Here is a 22,827-nt window from a genome sequence, read left to right as displayed (position 1 = left end):
CCAATCCTATTCCATGGAACCCAATGGAGCTCCTCCTTTCTAAGTGTGGTCAGAATTGCAATTTTGGTGTAGTATATTATATCATTTTAAAAAATGTAATTACAACAAAATAAAATATACTGCACTAAACAAATGTTTATGATGGGTGTACAAAAAGATGCTGTAGGTTGGGGCTGTAAACTTGAAGCCACTCTTATTGCAGGGATACTTCCCTGGAGTTACAGGTATAACTATACCAGTGCAATAATGCTGAAGCACTGTGTAGGTGTGTGAAGATTGACTTATTAATATACCATCCTTCCTCACTGGAGTTCAAGCCAGGATACATGGAGTTCACCCTTGCTGCTACTTTGTGACGAGGATAAATACTGACTAGCCCAAGGTCACTTAAAAGAACATCATGGCTCAACGGGAACTTAACTTAGACCTTCTCAAATTTGAGCTCAAACCTTCTCAAATCCAAACCCAACTCTCTCCAGTACTGGCCTCCATTTATTTTTGCAGGTGCACCAAAGGCAAAACCATCTTGCCAGGTAGAACCTTTTCCTACCCCTGCACTTTCAAGCTGAGAAAAGCTACACCAGTTGAATTTCTTCCATGACACTGTTGGAGTGCTGGAGCTTCTTTGGTGGGGTAGGGAAAGAACTAAAAACCACCCAGATGGGCCTGCAAAGAAAAAATGAAAACACCCACAAGCAGCAGGAGAGCAAGGAGAGGCAGGCTCACCCCTACCATTGCACAGAGGACTCTACCTGTTCCCTGTCATGAAAAGGCAGCAAATTCTTAGTTATTATTGCTTGCTTGCTTGCTTGCTTTCTCCTAAGAAATGCTGTTGGGGCATTTCCCCTTCTTGAGTATAATTTGGGTGCCTATTTATGTCACTATTTGCTGTGCCACCTTAGGCAATTGCCAGCGCCAATTTTGCACCCTGGGCAAGTCTTACCACTTCCACACGTAAACACCCCCGAAAATGCTAATTGCAATGTCACAGGGAGATGTCGAAATAGAAAACCAAAATGTATAAAACTCTGCACCTCCAAAGGTCAGCACTGCGCTCCTGTGAGGTCTGTGCAAAAAAAGGCCTAGCTGGACTCAGGATAGCACCAGCCCCATTGGCCTCAGGCAACAAAACGCCTTCGAGCCGAGGACAGCGGGAGAGCAAGGAGCGTGCAGGACACACGGGCCGCCCCGGCTACCGTTGCCTTGCGAAGACCTCCCCGTGCAGGGAAAGCCCTTCCCCTCCCGCCGGCGTGTTGCTTTGGGTCGGGAAAGCGAGAAGGAGCCTGGCGTAGCAGGAGCGGGGCGCGCGCCGCCCTCCTCAGACAAAGGTGAGCTGCCGGCGGGCGCTGCGCCCGGGGAGGGGGGGCGGGCGCGCTCCTGATCCCCCTGCTTCTCGCCACCCCCTCGGGGCGGGATTGGCAGGCCCGGACGGCGGGGGGGGGGAGCGCGTGACGCGCCTCCTCCTCCTCCTCCTCCCTCCCTCCCTCGCGCGCTCTCCCAGAGAGAACAAAAGGAGAATTCTTCGCGCAGGTTTGTGGGCACAACAACCTGAGGCTTGGCTGCTTCCCAAGCCTTGGCTCCCAAACGCCACACTCCTCCCCCCCCCACCTCCAGAGGAGCAGGCACTTAATGTTATTTACTTAAAATATAAAATGAGCGGCGCTGATAAGCCAAGCCCATCTGGGGTGGGAAGTCGAGGCTGCAGCCCTGAAACGAAGAGGCGCGCCGGGGTGGCTTAGGGGGGAAGGCAACTCTGCCCATGCTCAGAGCTGCTTTTGTTTTCTGGTGTGTGTGTTTCTTTTGGAAGCTCTCAGGCGCTGCCTTCCTCGGCTGGTGAGCCGTGGCACAAATTAATCCCTGGTATGACCCCCTAACCCCTTGGACAACACCCCCCCCCCCCACTTTCCTGCTTCCTATTTGGAAAGGGCGGCGTGGAACCGCGTCGAGTTTGCTGATGCTTGCCTGTGCCATGCTCCGGCTACCTCTGCAAATAACATGACTGCAGGATTAGGACGCCCCCTGCTCCGAGTTCCTGCTGTTTCCTTCTCTGGCTCCAGATCGAAGCAGTCCTGCCTCCCGGCAAGCGATGCATTCCCCTAACAACCTGCTGCGTGTTTCCAGACCCCTCTGGATATATTACTCTGCACATGCTCGCTTAAACAAGGACCTTAAGTTACCTCGGTAGGTTGACTAACGAGCGCAACAGCCTTGTGCCCTGCATTAATTAACCTGGAATATTTTACCGCGCCGGATTCTTTCGTATTCACAACCGGAAACCTCACTTTGCCATTTATCCCGGAGTGTGAAACTGTTGAGAAAATCGAAGCCCTTTTCTCTCTTGAGCTGTCCGGGTTGTGAGAGATAACTAACCAGTGCTAAATGAGCCATACACCACCTCCAGGTGGTGGCCCTCAAAACAAAGGACTTGGGGTCCCACCTGGTGTAAAGCTGGTGTTTGTTCTGCAGTGTCCAATGCATGGAATGTAGATCTGGTAGGCGTCTCTTCAAAGTGAAAATGAACTAAAGCAGCACTGGCCCTTTAAGAACCGCTCCCTAGCTCAAGTCTCTGCATTCCCTCTCTTTCCTCTTGGGCATTTCTTTGGAACTGATACAGGATCCCTCCTGAGGCAGTTTCCAACTTGGAACAGCTGGAAAACTGTGCCCTCCGCTAGTAAACCCCAGTTGGAATTCAGCTGCCAGCCAAAACTGCAATATCCAACTCCCTTTGGTCTGACCTCTTATCCTGGGAGAGAAATTCTCTGCGCTTTCCAATAAAGTCTGACTCCCCCAGGCAGTATGATAATATTCTGCAGACTCCTATAAACTACCAGAGACTTTCCCACCCTCACTGCAGCAGCAGGTACCTGGGCAGAATTCCCAGGTAGAAATGCCTAATTTCATCAAAGGCCTATCTCACTGATCCTCTGGGGCAATCTGATATGGTTTCTTTGTGGAAGAGCTGCTTTACCTTTGAGGAGCCTGTAAAAATCCCTAAGATGCCAATTCATGAGCCACCAAGGCAGAGGGGCTGGTACAGTGCACTGCAAATAAGAGCTCTTACTCCCTAAAACTATTGGAGGGACTATCAAAACATTGGAACGATGATAAGTATTTATAGATGTGTGTTATCTTACATGGTAATATCAGTGTTGGGACATAGAATGAACGGGATAATCTGAAGATTTGGTCTGCATAATCAGGGCTCTACAATACCTAAACACCAGAGGGAAGGCAGTGAAGAGCAAGTTAGCTTTTCAAGCAGGTTGCTCAAGTAATTAAAAGTTTGCATGGAATGAAACCCACAAGCCTCCTTCAATAATACACTTTCTGTTTGTCTACTGATTAGATTAAGGCTGCAATTTAATTCACATCTGCTGAGGCATATATCAAACTGAATTTGTGGGAACTTTCAGGTAAACAGGCATAGGATTGTGCTGCAATGCTGTAATCCTAAACATTGCTTTCAACAATGTATTTCTTAGCAAATAGGATTTCTTCCAATGAGGCTTTCTTTCAAGTAAAAGGAAGTTAGTTTCCTTGATTTGGAGGGGGGGGGAACCCCTCCATGCGTTAAACACTTTTGTACACATACATTGCTGATAATCACCTATGCAGAGTGTTCTCCCTCATTTGCTTTCACACACTTATCACAAGTCTGAAGTTCACCAGGTAGGTGTTCCTTTCTCATTTCTTAAGGAAATACAATAAATTACTCACCTCGCTGCTGACGAGTGGCAGGTAGCAGAAACACACGAAGAGCACTCCGAAATTCATGCCGACTCCAATTCCCAGAAGTTCCAGACACATTGAAGGAGAGGTGGGTTATTTTTTAAGAAAAGAAAAGAAATAAGGTTCCTAGAGTTCAGGCACAGAGGTGAGAAAGGGATACAGTCTGTGGTATCATACACAGGGGGTCTTGCGCTTTCTCATTTCTCCTGTGCAAACGTTTGTTCTCCAAAAAAATAACATGCACTCTTACTTAGGTAAGATATCTCTGAAAGCCTCTGAGGAAAAAAATAATTACTGGTTACCTTTCTGCCTCCTCCTTAGGGGAGAGAAAGCATAGGTATGAACGTAGAAGGAATAAAATGGGGGGAAATGTCCCCATCAAAACTTGCGCTTCCAGAGTTGGTCTCTTGCATACCCCGTAATTTTTCTACAAGAAGTCTCTCAACATTTCCCTTGATTTAGCAGTCCGCATGAAATCAGGGTCTTCTTTTAAGGACAAAAGTGTCTGCTGGCAAAAGCAAAATTATTTGCAGTATTCCTTCAAAATCTTTTAAGCTTCGAAAGGTTAAAAACTTCCCTCATTCTTTCTTGTTTGACTTCTTGAAACAGTTCCCGCTCCCTTCGGTTTGAATCTCCTCTTCGCTGTTAAATTTCTGCTGGAGGCTTCTTTCCAAAGAGCATTGGTAGCTTTGGTCTGGTGAGAGTTTGAGGCTTGAGTTGTTATGTTTGCAGACAGGTGAAGAAATAGCTCTGGAGAAGCAGCCTCTGTGTGTGTTAAGTCTTGCTAAGTCTCCAGACTGGAATTGCTGCTGCTGATCTCTTGTATTCTTGTTGCAGCAAGAAAGAAAAAGGTAAGCTCTGGTGGGAGGAGAGACAGCACCAGGGAGAGAGCTAGCATGAATCTGGATTTTAGCCTGTGAGAAAATAAGGTGCTAGCAGTTCAGTTGTTCCTTCTTTTATAAGAGAAGAGCAAGAAAGGGGTGGAGACGGGTCTTGCAGGAACTCCTCTCTTGGCTGTGAATCAAAGAGAGAGGGGTGTGGAAATTCAGCACTCCAGATTTTTAAAAGATCTTCAATAACAAACACAGCAAATGTAGAACACCGTTGTTTTCAAAGAGGTGAATCTGACCTGGGAAAATTGTGATTAAGAGAGGGTGGGTAGCTCTCATCAGAACATGGTTGTGTTAAATGCTCTTGGCACCTAGTATTCTCTCTTGAAGCTCCTACTTTTAAAAAAAAGACAAGATTAATTTGTGTTCTTTCAGCCCTGCCACCTCAGTGGTTCTGAAGGAAGAGAGAATTTTTAATATCTTTGATCTGCATACTAATGGAGAAGAGAGCCAAAGAAATCTTTAAAAGTTGTTACAACAAGATCTCTGCAAAGGTTGGCACTTGGCATTACTTTCAGTGCTGGAAGGCAGTTTGTTGCATAGTAATTTCCACAATGTAATAAACATCCAAGCTTTGGAAAGTTGAGCCAGCAGATATTTGCTGAGGGAAGTAGGGGCAATTAGTTAATAGGTGAGAGCAAGACAGAGTCATCATTTTCTTTTGAAATAATAACACCATTTCCCCCACTTAAACCAGGGCATGTTTATCGTTATATTTTCTCTACTCCAGTTGTGCATCCATGTATAGAAAAGTCGTACCAGTCACATCTCTTTAAATCTATACCCCATTTGGCAAAGCTTCAAGACCCTGCTCTGCTAATCCTGCGTCTCAGGCAAATGAAGTTTCCTTTTTACTGAGTCAGACCATTGGTCCATCTAGCTGAGCATTCTGTGCTCTGATTGGCAGTTGCTTCTCAAGCAAAGGTCTTTCCTAGCCCTACTGTTTAGAATCCTTGCCCACAGGAAAGGCTGAAGTGATGGTATTTGTGAGCACACAAGAACGAGATTATGGGGCAGGTCTGGTTCTTTCCACCAAGAGATGACCCCACAAGGAAATGCAGCCCCCAACAGGTTGCCTAAAGTGCTCGTCTAGATTTTTCCACCCAGACGTGCGCATGCGAGACCTAGAGTGGTGATGGCTATTTTATGACACCTGTTTGAAACCAACTGTTTTCAGAGCAGACCTCATCTACACATAACTTTGATGATTACAGTATAATGACTACTGTATATTAGATGGTCAAGGTAGGAATTCAGAGTGGGAAAGTCAAAGGCTGATTAAGGTCAAGGAGAGTAAGGACATTGGAGAGACAGAAGAGGAATATACGGTGGCGAAATCAGATGTAGATCACCCACAGTCAGATGCACTAGTCTGAACACTTTCTGCATGTTCAGCCACCCCCAACTCAGCACACTTGAGCAAATGCAATCACATAGCTTCTGACTGAGCCAGGGGTTTCCTGCAGGTTATTGCCATTTCAGGGGTGGTCTAGTGCACGTCCCATATGTGGAATATGCACTATGTTGTGCATGCATAGACACAAAGACACAAAGCATCTCGCAGCTGGGGAGGGGCACAATGTCAGTGCTGCAGGGGATCAGTTGGAAGCCGCATGCATCTGTGGTGGTTGCTGCCAGCCACTTCATTTCTCTTTTAAAGCAGAATCATTCCTTGCCCTGCCATTCCCCCCCTTCTAAGGACCACCTCTTGAGTCTTTAACATGCCTTGCCTTGCAGAAGTTTTCTAGGCTTTGCACAAATGGCCCATGAGACTGAGTGATGGGGAACCTGTGGTGCTCCAGATGTTTGACCACAACACCCCTCACTCCTGGCCACAAGTTCTCCATTCCTGATGTAAAGCCACCTTGTGGCTCTTTGGGGTGATCCTTTGCCCTGGTGTTGAGTTGTGTACACATTACTGGCTCAAAACACAGTGAAGTCATTACCCCTGCCCTCCGTGCTTCAAATCACATTTCCACATCATCATATGGAACAGTACGACTGGATGAGTTTCCAAGTCGCTGTCTGTGCACACCAGTGAGTAGAGGGGGTGTGTGGATGTCTACAAATGGCTTATGTTTTCAAACTGAATCAAAGCTGGGGGGGGTGTGCATCAGAAAGCAGTATTTCTCAAGACACTACAGGATTGATGTGGATTGGGGCTCAAGTCTGTGCACATGGCTTCAGAAACCAGCAACTGGAGCGCACTGGGTGCAGAGTAATCAGGAGTGTGTGCACAGCCTTAGTGTTTGAGTGCTTTTTTGCAGAAAAAGTTGGGTAAGATGCTATCTTGACACAGGTGCAGGAGACAAGGGGTCATGATTACAGCTGCCCTTGCTTTGAGGAAACCTCACTGTAAGCGTAGGGGTTGCTCCCACACTTCCCTTTGTCCCTTGAGTCATTTCACTGTTATCATTTCTTCACCCCTGTTGGGGTTGATGTAATCAAGGATTCAACAAGGAAGTATTTTTTGCTGGGAGGAAATGGGTTATGTGGTGGTTGCAGGGAGGGTTGTGGGGGGGGGGGTTAGTCCAAGAGTGCCTCCTCAGTTCTGTTTTAAATAAAAGCACCATAAAGCTATATAGATGTACCAACATCCTCTTAGCCAGAAAAGCCCACACGTACCCTATCCAGACAGCTCACACATGTTATAGAATGACACAGCTACCTCATTCTCTTTTTCTGTCACAGAGATATAGTCAGACACATGTTGGATTATAGAGCATGGTCTAATTTCAGCTTTATACCTCTGGGATTTAGAAATACTTTACAGTGCAAAAATTAAGCAGAGCACAGACATCTCATGCTAAAGCTGACAGCCTGCCTCTGTATCAGCTGTGACAGGCACTCAACCACCAAGACCAGAATTTCATTACAGTCAGAACATTGAGTCTGCTATCTGTGTGGTGCCCCAAGACCCATCAAGGCATCCCCTGAGGCTCTGCCATTGTCTGGCAGACTGGCTTAGCCATTCATTTCCTTAAAGGCTCCATTGTGATTCCACGTAATCCAGTACAGCCTCAGGATTCAAAGATTTACATTACCATGCGTAGCTGAACTGGATACATGCATCCCCAGGCCCTCTTTTATATGGATTATCTAACAGAGCCATGGCTCAGCAGTGCAGCACTTGCTGTTGCATGAAGAAGGTCCCAGGTTCAATACCCAGGGAGACCTAGAGAGACTCCTGCCTGAAACCCTGGAGAACTACTGCCAGCCGATGTAGAGAAATGCTCGGCTCAATGGTCCAATGATGTGACTCAGTGCAAGGTCGCTTCCTGTGTTCCTAGTCGTGCTGGAGAACTATGTCACAAGAAAATGCAGAAGTGACAGGAGACAGTGATGGCCACTACCCTAGATGGACTTAAAAGAGGGTTGGCCAAATTCATGGAGGAGAGGGCTATTTATGGCTACTAGCCTTCAAGGCTATGTTCTGCCTCCACAGTTGGAGGCAGCAATGCTACTGAATACCAGTTGTGGGAAACCACAGGCAGGAAGAGGGCTCTTGAGCCTAAATCTTGCTTGCTGGTTCCCCACTGGACTAGATGGGCCATTGCCCTGATCAGCAGGCTCTTCTTGTGTTCTTAGATGCTTGGGAAAGGCTAGAGGGGTAAGGGTTAATGAGTGCTTTTTCCTTGAACACATGAAGCCAACTTTCATGGAGTCAGACCATTGGTTTGTCCAGCCCATTGCTGCCTATTCTGACTAGCTGTGGCTCTCCAAGGCCTTGATAAGTCTTAACCCTGCTGTCATTAAGATCCCCCAGCTGGGTTCTTGAAGAGGTACCTAATCCACCAAGTCCTCTTGTGGGATAAAACCATCCAGCTCTTGATTCTATCATTCTGTCCTGCTCATTGTCACCTTCTGACAAGTTAACCCAACTTGGGAGAGGAGGATTGCTAGGGAATCATTAGCTGCAGTCCTTAGCATACTTCCCTAACAAGTTCTGAAGGCCAAATTACACAGACTGCAGCCCTCCAGGCCCCTCTAGACGGCCTGTTTGTTCAGCATTCATCCCAATATGCTTGCAGAAGGCTTATGTGCAAGTTAGGTTATGTCTGGTCTATGTTTTTTTAAGATCATCATTATATTTTATTTTCCAAATAAATCATAATCCATAGAATTTACATAAATAATTAATTGCCAAAATAAATGTCTCTGAAGCCGGTTATATCCCAAATTCATGTGGCAATGATTTACAAAACATGTATATCTCTCACCAAATTTTGCATTATAGCCAGTTATATTATATCCAGTCTTCACTGAGCATTTGTTCTGATTTGTTTGTAAACCAGGTTTACGACAATGAGCATTCTTCTGTAAGAACACAAGAAGAGCCTGCTGGGTCAGGCCACTGGCCCCTCTAGTCCAGCATCCTGTTCTCACAGTGGCCAACCAAATGCCTGTGGGCAGTCTGCAAGCTGGGCATGAGTACAACAGTACTCTACCCATCAGATATTGCCTCTGACATAGGTATCCTGATCTGCTTGTCACTTACCATTGCAGTGGTACCTTGGTTCTCGAATTTAATCCGTTCTGGGAGTCTGTTCGACTCCCGAAACCATTCAAAAACCAAGGCACGACTTCCGATTGGCCGCAGGAGCTTCCTGCACTCAATCTGAAGCCGTGTTAGACATTCGGCTTCTGAAAAACTTTCGCAAACCGGAACACTTGCTTCTGGGTTTGCGGAATTTGGGAGCCGATTTATTCGACAACTAAGCCCTTCGGGAACCAGGGTACCACTGTATTCATTCACCCCACACTTTTCAATTCATTTCCCCATTATTTTCCAAAACTCAAAAAGCCTGTGGTTTGTTTGTTTTTTTTAAAGTGGTTTTGTTTCACTAGGGAAATGGAGCACCTTAATCCACTTTAAATGTGGAAACTTAAATTTTGAATACATGCTTGAATCCCTCCAGCAAAATACTGATAGTTTGAAGAAGCTTTTATGTATCTTTTAACACTAGTATAACAGGGTCTCTGGATCTGAAACATACTTTACATATTAGAGATGAGAAGAAACATTAAATTTGAACGCCTGTGCGAGCAACTATGGTAGGTGTTTTCTTTTTGGAGATTTTAGTAATGCTGTTTGTATTGTACTGTTTTATTACATGTTTACTGGCTGGTTTTCTGTAAGCAGTGTTCATTATATATTTTACAGAAAAGGGATGATAAAATTAAATTACAGTTTTGAGGAATGTAAAAATGAGTGTACATGCCAATTCTTTTTATATGGACTTTGAAAAATAAACCTGTGGACTTGGGTGTTTTTATTATAGATTATTTATTTATTATTATTATTATACTGCTTTGAGCATTCTGAAGGAAAAGTAGTATATTGTGCAGTGCTTTTCCCCCCCTAAAAAAATGTTTAGGGGTACTCTCATTTTGACTCAAATCACCATTTTATAGTTCAAAATGGGAAAAATAAATACAGTAAATGGACAAAAGTACAAAGATTCACCAATTGTTTAGGGGTATGAGTACCCCTGCGTACCCCCCGAAAAATAGCACTGATATTGTGTATATTTTAATAATCCACTGTGTGATTGCTTGGACGTTCCATTGAAATCAGTGGGAGCACTGCCTAAAGAGCCTAACCCTTATTAATATGTGCTAATGACGCATGTAGCTGAAAGTCAAGGCAATATGCCTTTCACATGTATGTACAATTGGTATATTTTGTTCATTTGGTAAGTTTCTGGGCCAAATCAATTATCATAGTGGCTACATTACTTGTACTGTAACAGGTGCTAATAACCCTACCATTTTAGACTAGGGCCCCTTTGACTGGACCTAACCATCTAGGGGTCATTTACCTATACCTTTACTGTTCCTTTAGGCTGCAGCTCCATGTGCACTTGCCACTGAGTAAACCCTGTTGAATTTAGTGGGACTTACTAGGTATGCATAGCTTTGTGCTGTTGGATCATCAACTGTTGGCATCCGTCTGTCTTGAGAGACAATGGAGTGCGCTTCTGAGAGTGAAACCAAACCACTGTGTTAGCAGCACTGAAGTGACCTCTCTGGGTCGCAAGCCTGGGCAGTGTGTGGTATAGAGGTCCTGGGCTGCTCAGACGACAAGACCCCCTTTCGGCCTCACTGATGTGGTCCAAAAGAAAGCAGAGCAATACATTTGGCACCAGCTTGGCTTGTAGCAGTTGCTGGAAGGAGGCGTACAAGGCGCCATCCAACAGTCTTAGGGACTCCACTCTGGATTTGTGTAAGGTTTACTCCTTAGTCTTTTCTTCTCCCAAAGATATCCTGCAAGGCAGCTGAGGTTAAGGACCAGAGTCTTCCTTCTTCTAGAAGGAGACTGCCCCATCTGCCCCTCACTTCCCTCTACAGCTTGTGCAGAAACCTCCTAACCCCCAATCCTGTTTTTGCACATGGGGGAAGTCCCTAACTCACCGAGGGGTTGAGACCCATCCACTACCATCACCTCATTTAGCTGGCCAGACGAAGCCGTTTCTAAGAGCCACAGGTGAGAACTGAGTGCATGCTGGGGACCAAAGGTGGACAAACTACCCCAAAAGAATAATGATGTATGTCCCCCACCAGATGTACTACCCCTCCCCAACACCCATACACCCTTGGATCATCTAGGCATGTTTTTTCAACTATCATTAGTTCACAATTGGCCATCTCCTTATCCTGGGGTTAGGGAACTTGTATCCCTCCATACTTGGTTGAACTACAACTCCTATCATCCCTGGCCAATGATCATGCTAACTAGAGCTGTTGGGGGCTGAAGTCCAACAACACATGGAGGCCCTCAGGCTCCGCACCAGTCTTATCCCTAAGGAAAAAGTATGTTCTGTGGTGGGACGTCCTCTGAAGTTCCTTTTATCTATGTATCACATGGAGCATGTGTAGAGTCCAGGACAAATTTAAAAGTGGCACTTGTGACACAAGAATATAGGAAATCTCAGGTTACATTTTTGAGCCCTTGGCACACTGTCTTCTCCAAATCCGGTTTAATTACGTGGGAGCTGAGATGGGAAGAAGGTTATTTATTTACACGTGGATGATGCTGAGAGGAATTTTTAGAAGCATGGCTGTAGAGAAGCTGATTTTTCAGACAATGAGGAAAAGGATGTTTGGAAACAAGACTATCCACCTATAGCACTGGATGAGGCCAGAAGTAAATAATATTCAAAGGCTTTTAAGGATTTCAGTAACTACTGTATTTATTTAACATGGGAAGAGAATGGATTGTCTTTCCCTGAGAAATCTTTAGAAGGTTTCCAGGCCAGATTTGGACAAGGTGGAGGGAGGGAGGCAGCCAGATAATGTCTAGTAGTGGCTCTCTTGGAGGGTACCTTGTAGAGTGCCACAGAGCTGGGCTTTGAATGGGAAGACCAAGTTCAAATCCTTGCTCAGCTGCCATCTCATTGGGTGTCCTTAGACAGGTCAGTGCCTTTCACTATCTCCTATTTTGCAGGGTTATTGAGACCAAAACATCAGCTTGAGTTGTTCTTAAGTAAGTGTGCAAATGACATGGATAGACGCTATGCAAGGAGGTTCCCAGACCTCCCTACTCACATACATTCTCCTCACTGAACCAGGAGAAATGGCGCCAAACTACTGGACACTCGCCTGGTTCTCCCCCATCATCATTCTCCAACTAAGGTTGGTTTTCATTAACACCTTAAAATGTTCTTGCATGCTTGTTTTGATCTACTTTTTTCCAAACTAAAAGTGAATACTTCAAGCTGCTTGAACTTGTGTGCAGAGCATGTTTGCTGCCAGAACAGAACATTTATTTAGTGTGTGTGTTTTTAATGGTGCTGCTTTACATTCAGTAAACATTACACTGAGAGCCAGTGTGGTGTAGTGGTTAAGAGCGGTGGACTCGTAATCTGGTGAACCGGGTTCGCGTCCCCGCTCCTCCACATGCAGCTGCTGGGTGACCTTGGGCTAGTCACACTTCTCTGAAGTCTCTCAGCCTCACTCACCTCACAGAGTGTTTGTTGTGGGGGAGGAAGGGAAAGGAGAATGTTAGCCGCTTAAGAGACTCCTTAGGGTAGTGATAAAGCGGGATATCAAATCCAAACTGTTCTCCTCCTCCTCAGTAATCCTTACAATGGGGGTAGGGAACCTGGGGCTCTCTAGATGCTGTTGGACTATGACCCCATCTCCCCAGGCCATTGGCCCTGTTGACTGGGGCTACTGGGAGCTGGGGTCCAACAACGTATGGAGGACTACATCCCTGTATTGCAGATTGAGAGATGAGGTGGAGAAAGAGGGACTTGCTTGTGCATGAATGGTTGTTTTAAGTACTTTGCTATAAAGCCAGTTCTTATGAATGCAGTCCTACTGCATCCTCTTCTTACAGTGGCCAACCAGATGCCCATGGGAAACCTGCAAGCAGGACATGAGCACAACAGCACACTGCCTAGCTGGGATTCCCAGCAGCTGGGATTCAGAGACATACCGGCTCTGAAGGTGGAGGTAGAACATAGCCATTGTGTGGCTTGTTGATATCCTTATCCTCCTTGAATTTGTCTTCTCTTTTAAAGCCATCCATTTTAAAGCCTAATCCTCTTTTTGAAGCTAATGGCACCATAAGCTGCAGTGGCTTCCTCTGCCTTTCAATTAGGAGAGAACCACAGCTCCTCTGCCAGAAAGTAAAATTTAAGAAATCCATAGAACTTGGCTTGCATGCTTTGTTTGAGCTACTTGATGTCTCATAAGGCATCAAGAGAGGGACTGGAGGTCAGCGGTTTGAACACTGTGTGAAACAGGATGCTAGACTAGGTTATGGTTACCCGATGTACCCGTTTTCCGGGGACAGTCCCTGGATTCACAAATCTGTCCCCAGACAAATTCCGTCCCTGGAATGTCCCCAGATTTCATTTAATGTCCCCGGATTTATATTTTAAGTGTTGTGGATTTATTAGTAGGGAATGAATGTTGCGTGATTGGTTCAACGGCACAAGACACATCATATGGGGACTTCTGGCGAGGCAAAATGGCGGGTGCCATGGCAATGAGCAGCTCCTGAAGCCAGCCAGAGCCAACTGCACTACCAGGCTGGCTACGGGCTGCTGAGACTGCCGCCTCCACTGCCGAGGGGGAACCGGGGACGCCCGGAGCGTCAACTGGGGGAACTGCTGACACACACCCCCGTGACCTAAATCGAGCCGGGAGCAAGAGCGCCTGGCCACCCAGCCGACTGCCCAGCAGCTCTCCAGGGCCAGGAAAACCCCGGAGCCGACACAGGGAGAAGGAGGAGAGGAGAAGGAGAAGGAACAGAGAGAAAGAGGAAGGAGAAAAAAGAGGGGAGCCCTGACCTTGCCACGCGGCTGCCGCCGCTGAGGAAGAGAGGTAGGAAAGCACTGGGAGCAGTGGCGTAGCGTGGGGGGTGCAGGGGGGGCCGGCCGCACCGGGCGCAACATCTGGGGGTTAGGGTTAGGGGGCGCAAATCCACGGGTTAGGGGGCGCAAATCCCCGGGTTAGGGGGTGCAAATTACTTGCCTTGCCCCGGGTGCCGACAACCCACGCTACGCCACTGACTGGGAGGGCAAGGACACGAGGCTGAGCCCAGGCCCAACCTGAGCCTACTCCATGGCAGCTAGCGCTCCAAGAGAGCAGGCCAGGCCCAGAGGAAAGCCACACAACAGAGGAGACCACAGAAGAGAAGATATTACTTCTTGATATTTTTTTAAAATAACTTTTTTCTCTCTTTTTAAAAAAAGTGTCCCCGGATTCTTTGAAAAAAATCTGGTAACCTTAGACTAGGTAGGCCTTTGGCTTAATCTAGGTGGGTTCTTCCAGTGGCTTTGGGAGCAAGTCCTATAGTTCCACATCTATGGCTCATAGAGTGCCATTATAGCAGAGTGGCTAAGAGACTGATCTACAAATCAGGAAGATCCTGCTGCTTTGAATTTCCCCTCTGTAATAAACTCATTAGGTGGCTGTATAGGCAAGCCAATCTCTTGCAGCTTCAGCCCTTTGCAACATATGAAGAATTGCAGGATTGTTGCAAGAATTATACCCAAATGATGCATGGCAAACCATTTTTCATGGAAATGATTGCTCCATTAGCCTAGGCCAGGGTGACCGTGTTTGGGAAATTGTAGCCCAAAGGCAGCATTTTAGGCATAAAGCAGGGGTGTGTTGACATAGTGGATTAGAGAATTAAAGGGTGCTTTGCATTTGAATAGACTATGCTGAATTCTAGGAACTGGAAGCATAAAAAAAGACTTTTGAGCTCAGTCTTTACAGGTATCAAAGGATTATAAAGCTACTGAGCAAGATGCCACCTAGGTGGAGATTTGCTGCAGAAGAACATGGGAAGAGCCCTGGCCAATGACCTATCTAGCCCAGCTTCCTGTTATCAGTGGCTGACCAGATGCCTATGGAAAGCCCAAAAGCAGGATCTGAGTGCATGACATGCCACCAGCAGAGTTGGCACACCTCCGAACTCTGCATTTATTGACCTAGAAATACCACCCTCTGGTTGCATACAGTAACTAAAGTGGATGAGAATCCCTGCTTTATCATTGGAATGCATTGGAAGTAATGAAAAGGTGCACTCTTTAGCAGCTTTGATTACTAGACCCCTTGGATGGCTGAAGAGTTCTCTAAGGAGCACCTGATCCATGATGGGTCAACTTGACTCTTCTGCCTTACCATGCAGTCTTATGAATAGCTACTCAGAGGGTAGCCCTATTAAGTCTAATGAGACTTTCAGATAGGTGTGTATAGGGTTGCAACCTAAGGACATAATATTCGAGTTATTCCAGCTGAGGGAGGGACAGGACATCAGGTTAGGTGGCAGCCCTGTGACTCCCACAGAACTGCCACCAGCACAACAGATAAAGCCTGTAGGTTTGCCTATCACTCTGGCAGAATGATCAAAACAGGTTATGTTGACCCCAACCTGCAAAGCCAGACTCCAAAATTAAATCGGGTAGGATTTTTTTGAAGTTTCTTTTTTAAAAAAAAACAACACTTCTAAATATTATAGGAAAATAAAGTACAACTTTAATCCAAAGCAAAAATAGAAATGTGGTCAAAACAGATCAAAATAGATCAAATTACAAAGATAATGCAACAAAAAATTGACTTGTTATTTGAATCAAGGCCTGACCAAAATAATTATATGACAACAGATAACAAAATGTGTTGAAGACACATGCGTTTCAACCCAATTGGTCATTATGAAGATCATTATGGAGGTGACAGTGGGGGCATTGTTTTGTGATGCCATGGCGTGCAGGGGGTGTGTCCCCTTGCCCTGATGGCGGGCTTTGGCGGTGTTTCAAGGTGGGGGTGCCTGCTCTTTCTGTGCCCTTGGGGGGGGTTAGTGGTGCGTTTTCCCCTTCTTTTCCAAGCTGAGCATGCATAGGAGATGGCGGTCATTCCACGGGCAAAACAGTAACGTATTTCCCCACCCCCCTTCGACAAAACTGGAACGCAGGATTGCTTCGTAAGTCTCCTTCCTAAGTGAAAGCATAGGGGAAATTAAGGCTGTCACTGGAGGGGTGTGGGGTGAGCTGATGTGCGCTGATGCCTGTGTATTTTTATGAGCTGGGGATTAAAAACCCTTCCCCTGTACGAAGACACACATGCACATCACTCCATTCATTTCTCTCTCTCTCTGGCTTCAGGACATTATGGAACTCTTTTCCTGCATTTGATGATGGGTACACCCCCCTTCTCCCCCCTCCATCACCTCTTTCCTGTTTTGATGGGGGGGATGTCCTGTTTTCCCTTCTTTATTTTTCCAAAGTACCAAATAGCACTGGAAAAGGAATATCTCCCCCTACCCTCTTTCATGCTACCACCAATATAACAATATATATGTCTATTTATGATATATAACACATCACACCCTGTTCTTTGGGGATAATAAACATATTTCCCTCCCTAATTTGAGGAGGGTGGGAAACACCTTCAGCTCTCCCCCCCCCTTTCCACCCATCACCCAACCCCATCTCTTATAACCCGCCCGTTTCCCCCAACTCACCATTCTCCTGTCCTTCACCTCTTCACGCAGCAGCCGCTGAGGAAAGGAAGCCTGCTGAACAAGAGTAAAAATAGACCCGGCAGTTACTCAGCGCCTGAGAACATGATGACATGACTCATGAGGTAAAATAAAGAGATGTGAAAATCAAAAGCCCGTTGCATTCCCACCACCATCCATCCATCCATCCTTGCACGTAGCGAACCCCACTTCACTCCAGGCCTGTCTTGCATCTCAGATCTAAGGAAGGGGGGGGGGAAATAAATTGCTCTTGAATTTTGGAAATCGCCAAGCACTCAGGTAAATACTCAGGTAAAAGGGAACTAACAGGCTGCCTCCCCCCAAGCTGATTTTTGACCAGGCACCAGTTTGCATATGACATCTGATGGGGTCACTTTCCAGGGTTCTTCTCCCCCCCCCCCACACTTTTCAGGGGGTTCTTCAGGGTTTTCACCACCGGCTGGCAAGGGAGGGCTGTGCATTTGCTGGGGGCCCAGGATCGTTCATGGGCCTCACTTAGCCAGCACTGCGTTCTTTGTTTCTGTTCTGCAGGGGGCAGGGGGATGTCAGAAGAAGAAGGAGTTTGGATTTGATATCACACTTTATCACTACCCGAAGGAGTCTCAAAGCGGCTAACATTCTCCTTTCCCTTCCTCCCCCACAACAAACACCCTGTGAGGTGAGTGGGGCTGAGAGACTTCAGAGAAGTGTGACTAGGCCAAGGTCACCCAGCAGCTGCATGTGGAAGAGCGGAGACGCGAACCCGGTTCCCCAGATTACGAGGCTCTGCTCTTAACCACTATACCACACTGGCACCATGTACGGCCTCTGGTCCACGAAGGCTTTGCACTGCCTTCGTGTGCACTTCTGCAGGCTGAAGCACTCTCAGATTGCACATCCCATGCCACACCACACCACATGTAGCTTATGCTGTAACAAGCCTTTTAGTGCTTCAAGTGTCGCAACATGATTGATCTTGCTCCTTTCACTTTTAGCTCTCGCCACGTACTGGGGGCCAGCGTTGAATCATTTAGGGCCAGTTTTATACATCATCACTGCCGCCATTAAACCAAGGTAGTTTCAAATATATCAGCAGGGGGACTGGCCATCAGGTGAGCCATTCATCTACATCAGACTGGGTGGTTTTCAGCATCTTGTTATGAGCAAACATTGGGCCACGGGGGAAATCATCTAATTCATGTAATGAGCCATTGCACATCAACAGCTTGCTACATAGAGCATTTCATGTGATTTTCATATGGTGGTCATAATGTGTAAGGTAAAAGGTAAAGGACCCCTGGATGGTTAAGTCCAGTCAAAGGTGACTATGGGGTGCGGTGCTCATCTCGCTTTTCAGGTCGAGGGAGTCAGCATTTGCCACAGACAGCTTTCTGGATCCTGTGGCCAGCATGACTAAACTGGTTGTGGTGCAACAGGACACCATGACGGAAATGAGATCACATGGAAACACTGTTTCCCACAGCAGCGGTACCTATTTATCTACTTGCACTGGTGTGCTTTCAAACTGCTAGGTCCGCAGGAGCTGGGACAGAGCAACAGGAGCTCACCCAGTCGTGGGGATTTGAACCGCCAACCTTCTGATCAGCAAGCCCAAGAGGCTCAATGGTGTAGACCACAGTGTCACCCGCATCCCACATAATGTGTAAACCTGTGGTAAGAGGGAGGCTGGAGCAGGGGGTGGGGTGTCAGGCAGCAGAGGAAGAGCCCAGTTTGAGAGTGTTTGAACCGAGCTACACAGAACGGTGTGGTGCAGCTCTTGCTGAACTTTACCAGTATGGAATCACTTGGGGATTGTTTGAATGCTTCCCCATATTTTAAAACTGGGAGGGAAGCACGCTTCCTGCAACATAACAAATCAGTGTGATAGAAGAGCAAAATCTGGTGCTCACCCACCAAGAAAGATGGTTTGCAAGTTTGTATGGGTCAGGCCAGAGGCAGATTCAGCACTTTCTACCATTGCAGTAATTTCACCTCTGTTTCCTTTAGTGAGAAGTCTGGTAAGAACTGCACTGGGCATTCTCCAGTGTTGGTATAATAGCTGCATATAAGCTGGAGGGTGGGATATGCTGAAATTATGCTTGGCCATATACTCTGTATTGGCGAGCCATGTCTTTTACCATCCTGGCATTAAAGTCCTCATACTTTGATAAGGTCATTTTGGGAGAGTGGCTCTGCATGCAGTTAGCCCAATATTGTCACTGCTCTGTATAATAGCATAGGGCAGGGGGTAGGAGTGGAGAATGGCTATTGACTTCTTAGGATTTAGTCCTGCCTACGAATCCTGAAGCTGGAATGATACCCACAAATCCCTCTGCACCAGCTTATTGAGTGCTACACAGGTGCAGCCCATGCTCATGCAATACACACCACTCTCCCACAATCCCTACTCCAACCATGCGCCTGAAATCTATATGGGCAAACAGAGACAGGAGTCAGGCAAGCTGTCACAATGACTTGTACCCATTGAGAGCCATCTGGCTCCAGCTATGAAGTGGGCCTCTCTCTGGAAGAAGGGCAGCCTCTTCAACAACCTGGTGCCTGCCAGCTATTTTGGACTACAATTTCCTGGCTGGGGCTGATGGGAATTGCAGTCTAAAACAGCTGGACAGCACTAGGCTGATGAAAGCTGTGCTGGGGCATTTGTGGTTTTCCACTGACCCTTCTCAGCACCATTTTCTGTGCAGCCTTTTGCTCCCTTCCCTTGAGTTGAGAGAGATCCTGTTGCTCCGCCTTCTGTTTTTCATGGTGTTTGAATTTTCCAGCTTGCATTTTGCATGCCATGAGCTGAGGTGGCCACCGGCCACACAGTTCCTGTGGCTTTTCCTGAGAGTTCCCCCCATTTCCCCCATCTTTTAAAGGCATGCTTTTTATTTGGCGGCATTTTGGCCCTATATAACCCATGTTGCAATGATTATATTACATGGTTGAATGAGCTGTCATAGGCTGCATCTCCTGGAGCAAAATATTAAATGAATAAATAAACATCCAATTAAGAATTGTCTAGTGGTGATGAGCATAGTGCCTACAAATTGGTCCACGTGATAACATTTTTGCTGTGAGATATTACACGCGGGTGGCGCTGTGGATGAAACCACAGAGCCTAGGGCTTGCTGATCAGAAGGTTGGCGGTTTGAATCTCTGTGACGAGGTGAGTTCCCATTGTTCGGTCCCTGCTTCTGCCAACCTAGCAGTTCAAAAGCACGTCAAAGTGCAAGTAGATAAATAGGTACCACCCCGGCGGGAAGGTAAACGGCTGCTCTGGTTCGCCAGAAGCGGCTTAGTCATACTGGCCACATGACCCGGAAGCTGTCTGCAGACAAACACCGGCTTCCTCAGCCAGTAAAGCGAGATGAGCGCTGCAACCCCAAAGTCGTCCGCTACTGGACCTGTGGAGCGCTATTGCCTGTGGAAAATCCCAGTGACTGGGACTTTTCTTCTATTTGCTTCCAGACATCCTTGCACAATGCCATAACTCCAGCAGCATTTGTCATGCTGTATTCAGCCTACAGCTGAACACCTCTGCTGATGCCCGCCCCCCCCCCCCCGCTGAAAGGTAATAACAATTAACCTTAGCCATATAAGTGACAGGAGGTGGTTCTTAATTGATTCCGCACTTGAAAATGGAGAGCAGTATGTCAGCTGTCTCCAGACAGGTACCACATCACTATCACCCACGCAATATTCCTCTGCCCCTCCGGCACCCAGACTAGGACATCTTCTCTAACAAAACAAAACAAAAGCTCCCGCGTCTGAGCAGGTTAACAAGTCCCCCCCCGCCCCCCCTCAACGGACCCAGACAAAGTGGCATCTCTGAAGACAAAGGGTTTCAATAGCGCTCTTGCCCTCTGCCCTCTCCTAAACAATGTGAAATCAAGGAATATTGTCCTCAGCTGAATAAAAGCCTCTAAATATAGTGCGTCTGATGTGTTCTTGGTTTCCTGCCCGTCATTCCCCTCCCCTCCCCCTCCAGCGGCCCACTTTGCCACTAATCCAACACATTAACACAAAAGAGGGTGAGATCACACTAGGAAGACCACCTCCTCCCCGCATGATGAGGCAGAGGGGATTTCCAGTGTTTTGTGCCTCTTGTTTGCAAGCTGGAGGTGGGCTGGCTTGGAGGGGGTGGGTAAATGTCAGGAGGCACCAGTGCTGCATGTGGGGTAGGTTGCTGTCAAACAAACAGAGAGCCTTTCACTCCAGCTTCCGCCTGCGCCCACTTCTAATTCTGGACCATGCGCATGACCCTGCCAGTGCACACTAGCCTCTAATATCACAGTCCTGGGTTGTCTGTGAAGCTATGTTTGCCCCTGTGCATTTCTACACATTGGCTTTTTGCATGATGCAAGTGCGTCAGACTTGCATGACCGATGCATTGAACTGCTCCCGCAATATTGTTTTTCCCCAGGACCAAAGCAGGGTCTTCTGTGTGTGGTATCAGATGGTGGACCACCTTTGCCGTGATGAAGGGGATGGAGCAACTCTATGAGGAAAAGTGGCAGCATTAAGGACCTTTTAGTATAGAGAAAGGGCAAGTCAAAGGGGACATGACAGAGATCTGCAAAACAATGCATGTTATGGAGAAAGCGGGTGGATAGAGGTTTGTCTCCCTCCCTTATAGTATTTGAACTCTGGGATGTAATTTACTATCTGGTCTCATTTTGGCATCACTCTTTTTGCTGCAAATTGTGAAATCCCCTCAGACCTTCCTCTTGAAGGATTGAAATAAGAGTTCTTTAATTAGGGACACTTCTCCAGGTTCATATTTCCTCCTTGGCTATGAAAATAAATTACAGGTCAATTAAAGAACCTGTCAATTAAAGGACCTGCAACCTCTATAAGCAAATCCCCAAGTGAAGATACTTTGTGTGAAGCTATGCAATGGCTGGGAGTTTCTCACCAGCCCAGGTTCCTCCCTGAAAAGTAAAAAAAGCAAGTCCACTAACTCAGAGATTTGGCAAAGGGCAACTGAGACCACCACATTCCTTCTTCCTCTTCCCTTCTATACCATTTTTAATGCTGTGGCCAAGTAAGTTTTCCTATGCCTTCTCGTGTCCTTCCTTTAATATTCTTTAATTGATTCCATATTTTTTTGGGCCAATTATCTGGGGGCAGCTTCTGTGGAATGTTGTCTTTATTTGCCATGGCTGATGTGCCAAAAGCGGCAGAGGCGTGGGGGGAAAACACCGAATCCCCACAAGGAGCGGGGGAGGAAGCAGGAGAACAGCAGCTACAATCTGAATCACAGACAGAGAAGCAAGGAAGGGTGAGGAGAAGTGGGGAGGAGGGTGCTTTTTCTCCCTCTCTCTCTAGTCACAAAAAGTCTTTGTCAGCAGGTAAGAGATGAAGGGTGAACTGTGGAAGCCTCTTGTCCTGTGAGTCACTTGCTTCTAATCTCATCCCAGACAGGGAGGGATGGGGATGCCCAGGAAAGCAGCGATAGGGAATGACTGATGGCACAGTGATGGATAATAAAACAATTGTTTTCTAAAGTGTGGTAGGTCTCCAAGAGCGGAGCCAGCATCGTATCAGAGATGAACAGGATCCCAAGGCAGGGTGGTATCTTCCACTCATACCAGCAAGCGTTACTTGTCCCCTGGCATGGGACGTCACTGATTCACGCTGGATTTGTGGGCATGGCTGAACCCATGGTGCTCCATCATCCCAATCATATGGATCAATAATGGCAAGGAAACCTGCTTCACTCTGCTGTGACATGGTTGGAATGGCCTCACACGCAATGCGGTAATGCCAGTGTTGCTTGTTACGCCATTCTGCGAAGACTCCAAACTCAGCATCAGGACAAAGCACACGGAATAAAGCATCCCAATTCATTGCAGAGTCAACACATTCTTGCTGTGCACAATCCCTACCATTAAAGCACATTTAAAGCACTTGACTTCCCCAAGGAATCCTGGGCACCATAGTTCACTGCCACAGACTTACAGTTCCCAGCACCGTTAACTACAGTTCCCAGAATTCTTTGCGGCAAGCCATATGCTTAAACATGTTTTGAATGCATGGTGCCTAGACAGCCATGCATCCATAAATATATTTTGCATACAGTTTGCGTGCAGAGTATGGACCTTCTGGAGCACCCCTCTTCCCTACATTTACATGGTTTGATTGGTCACACCCACACCATACATTTAAAGCACTCTTAATGGCCATGGTTTCCCCCCCAAGAGCCCTGGGAACTGTAGTTTGTTAAAG

At 46.8% G+C, this 22,827-nt stretch overlaps 1 protein-coding gene across 4 annotated transcripts in view; it reads right to left on the bottom strand.

The window, feature by feature from the left end:
- Positions 1-16,991, bottom strand: part of PDGFB (platelet derived growth factor subunit B) — a 45,422-nt gene extending 28,431 nt beyond the window's left edge. The window contains exons 1-2 of one of the 4 annotated variants that reach the window (XM_083573906.1): positions 16,600-16,991; positions 3,718-4,743 (exon numbers count right to left, since the gene is read on the bottom strand). In XM_083573906.1, coding sequence (XP_083430032.1) covers positions 3,718-3,807 — 90 coding nt within the window. In that variant the 5' untranslated portion in view covers positions 3,808-4,743; positions 16,600-16,991. The remainder of the gene's footprint in view (positions 1-3,717; positions 4,744-16,599) is intronic. The other 3 variants (XM_083573904.1, XM_083573905.1, XM_083573907.1) reach the window with 3 other exon arrangements.
- Positions 16,992-22,827: the final 5,836 nt, after the last annotated feature.

The sequence above is a fragment of the Podarcis filfolensis genome, assembly GCF_964270895.1.
Source record: "Podarcis filfolensis genome assembly, chromosome: 10".
Classification (NCBI taxonomy): domain Eukaryota; kingdom Metazoa; phylum Chordata; class Lepidosauria; order Squamata; family Lacertidae; genus Podarcis; species Podarcis filfolensis.
The sequence above is the reverse complement of the archived record's forward strand: the minus strand, read 5'-3'. Positions and strand labels throughout refer to the sequence as shown.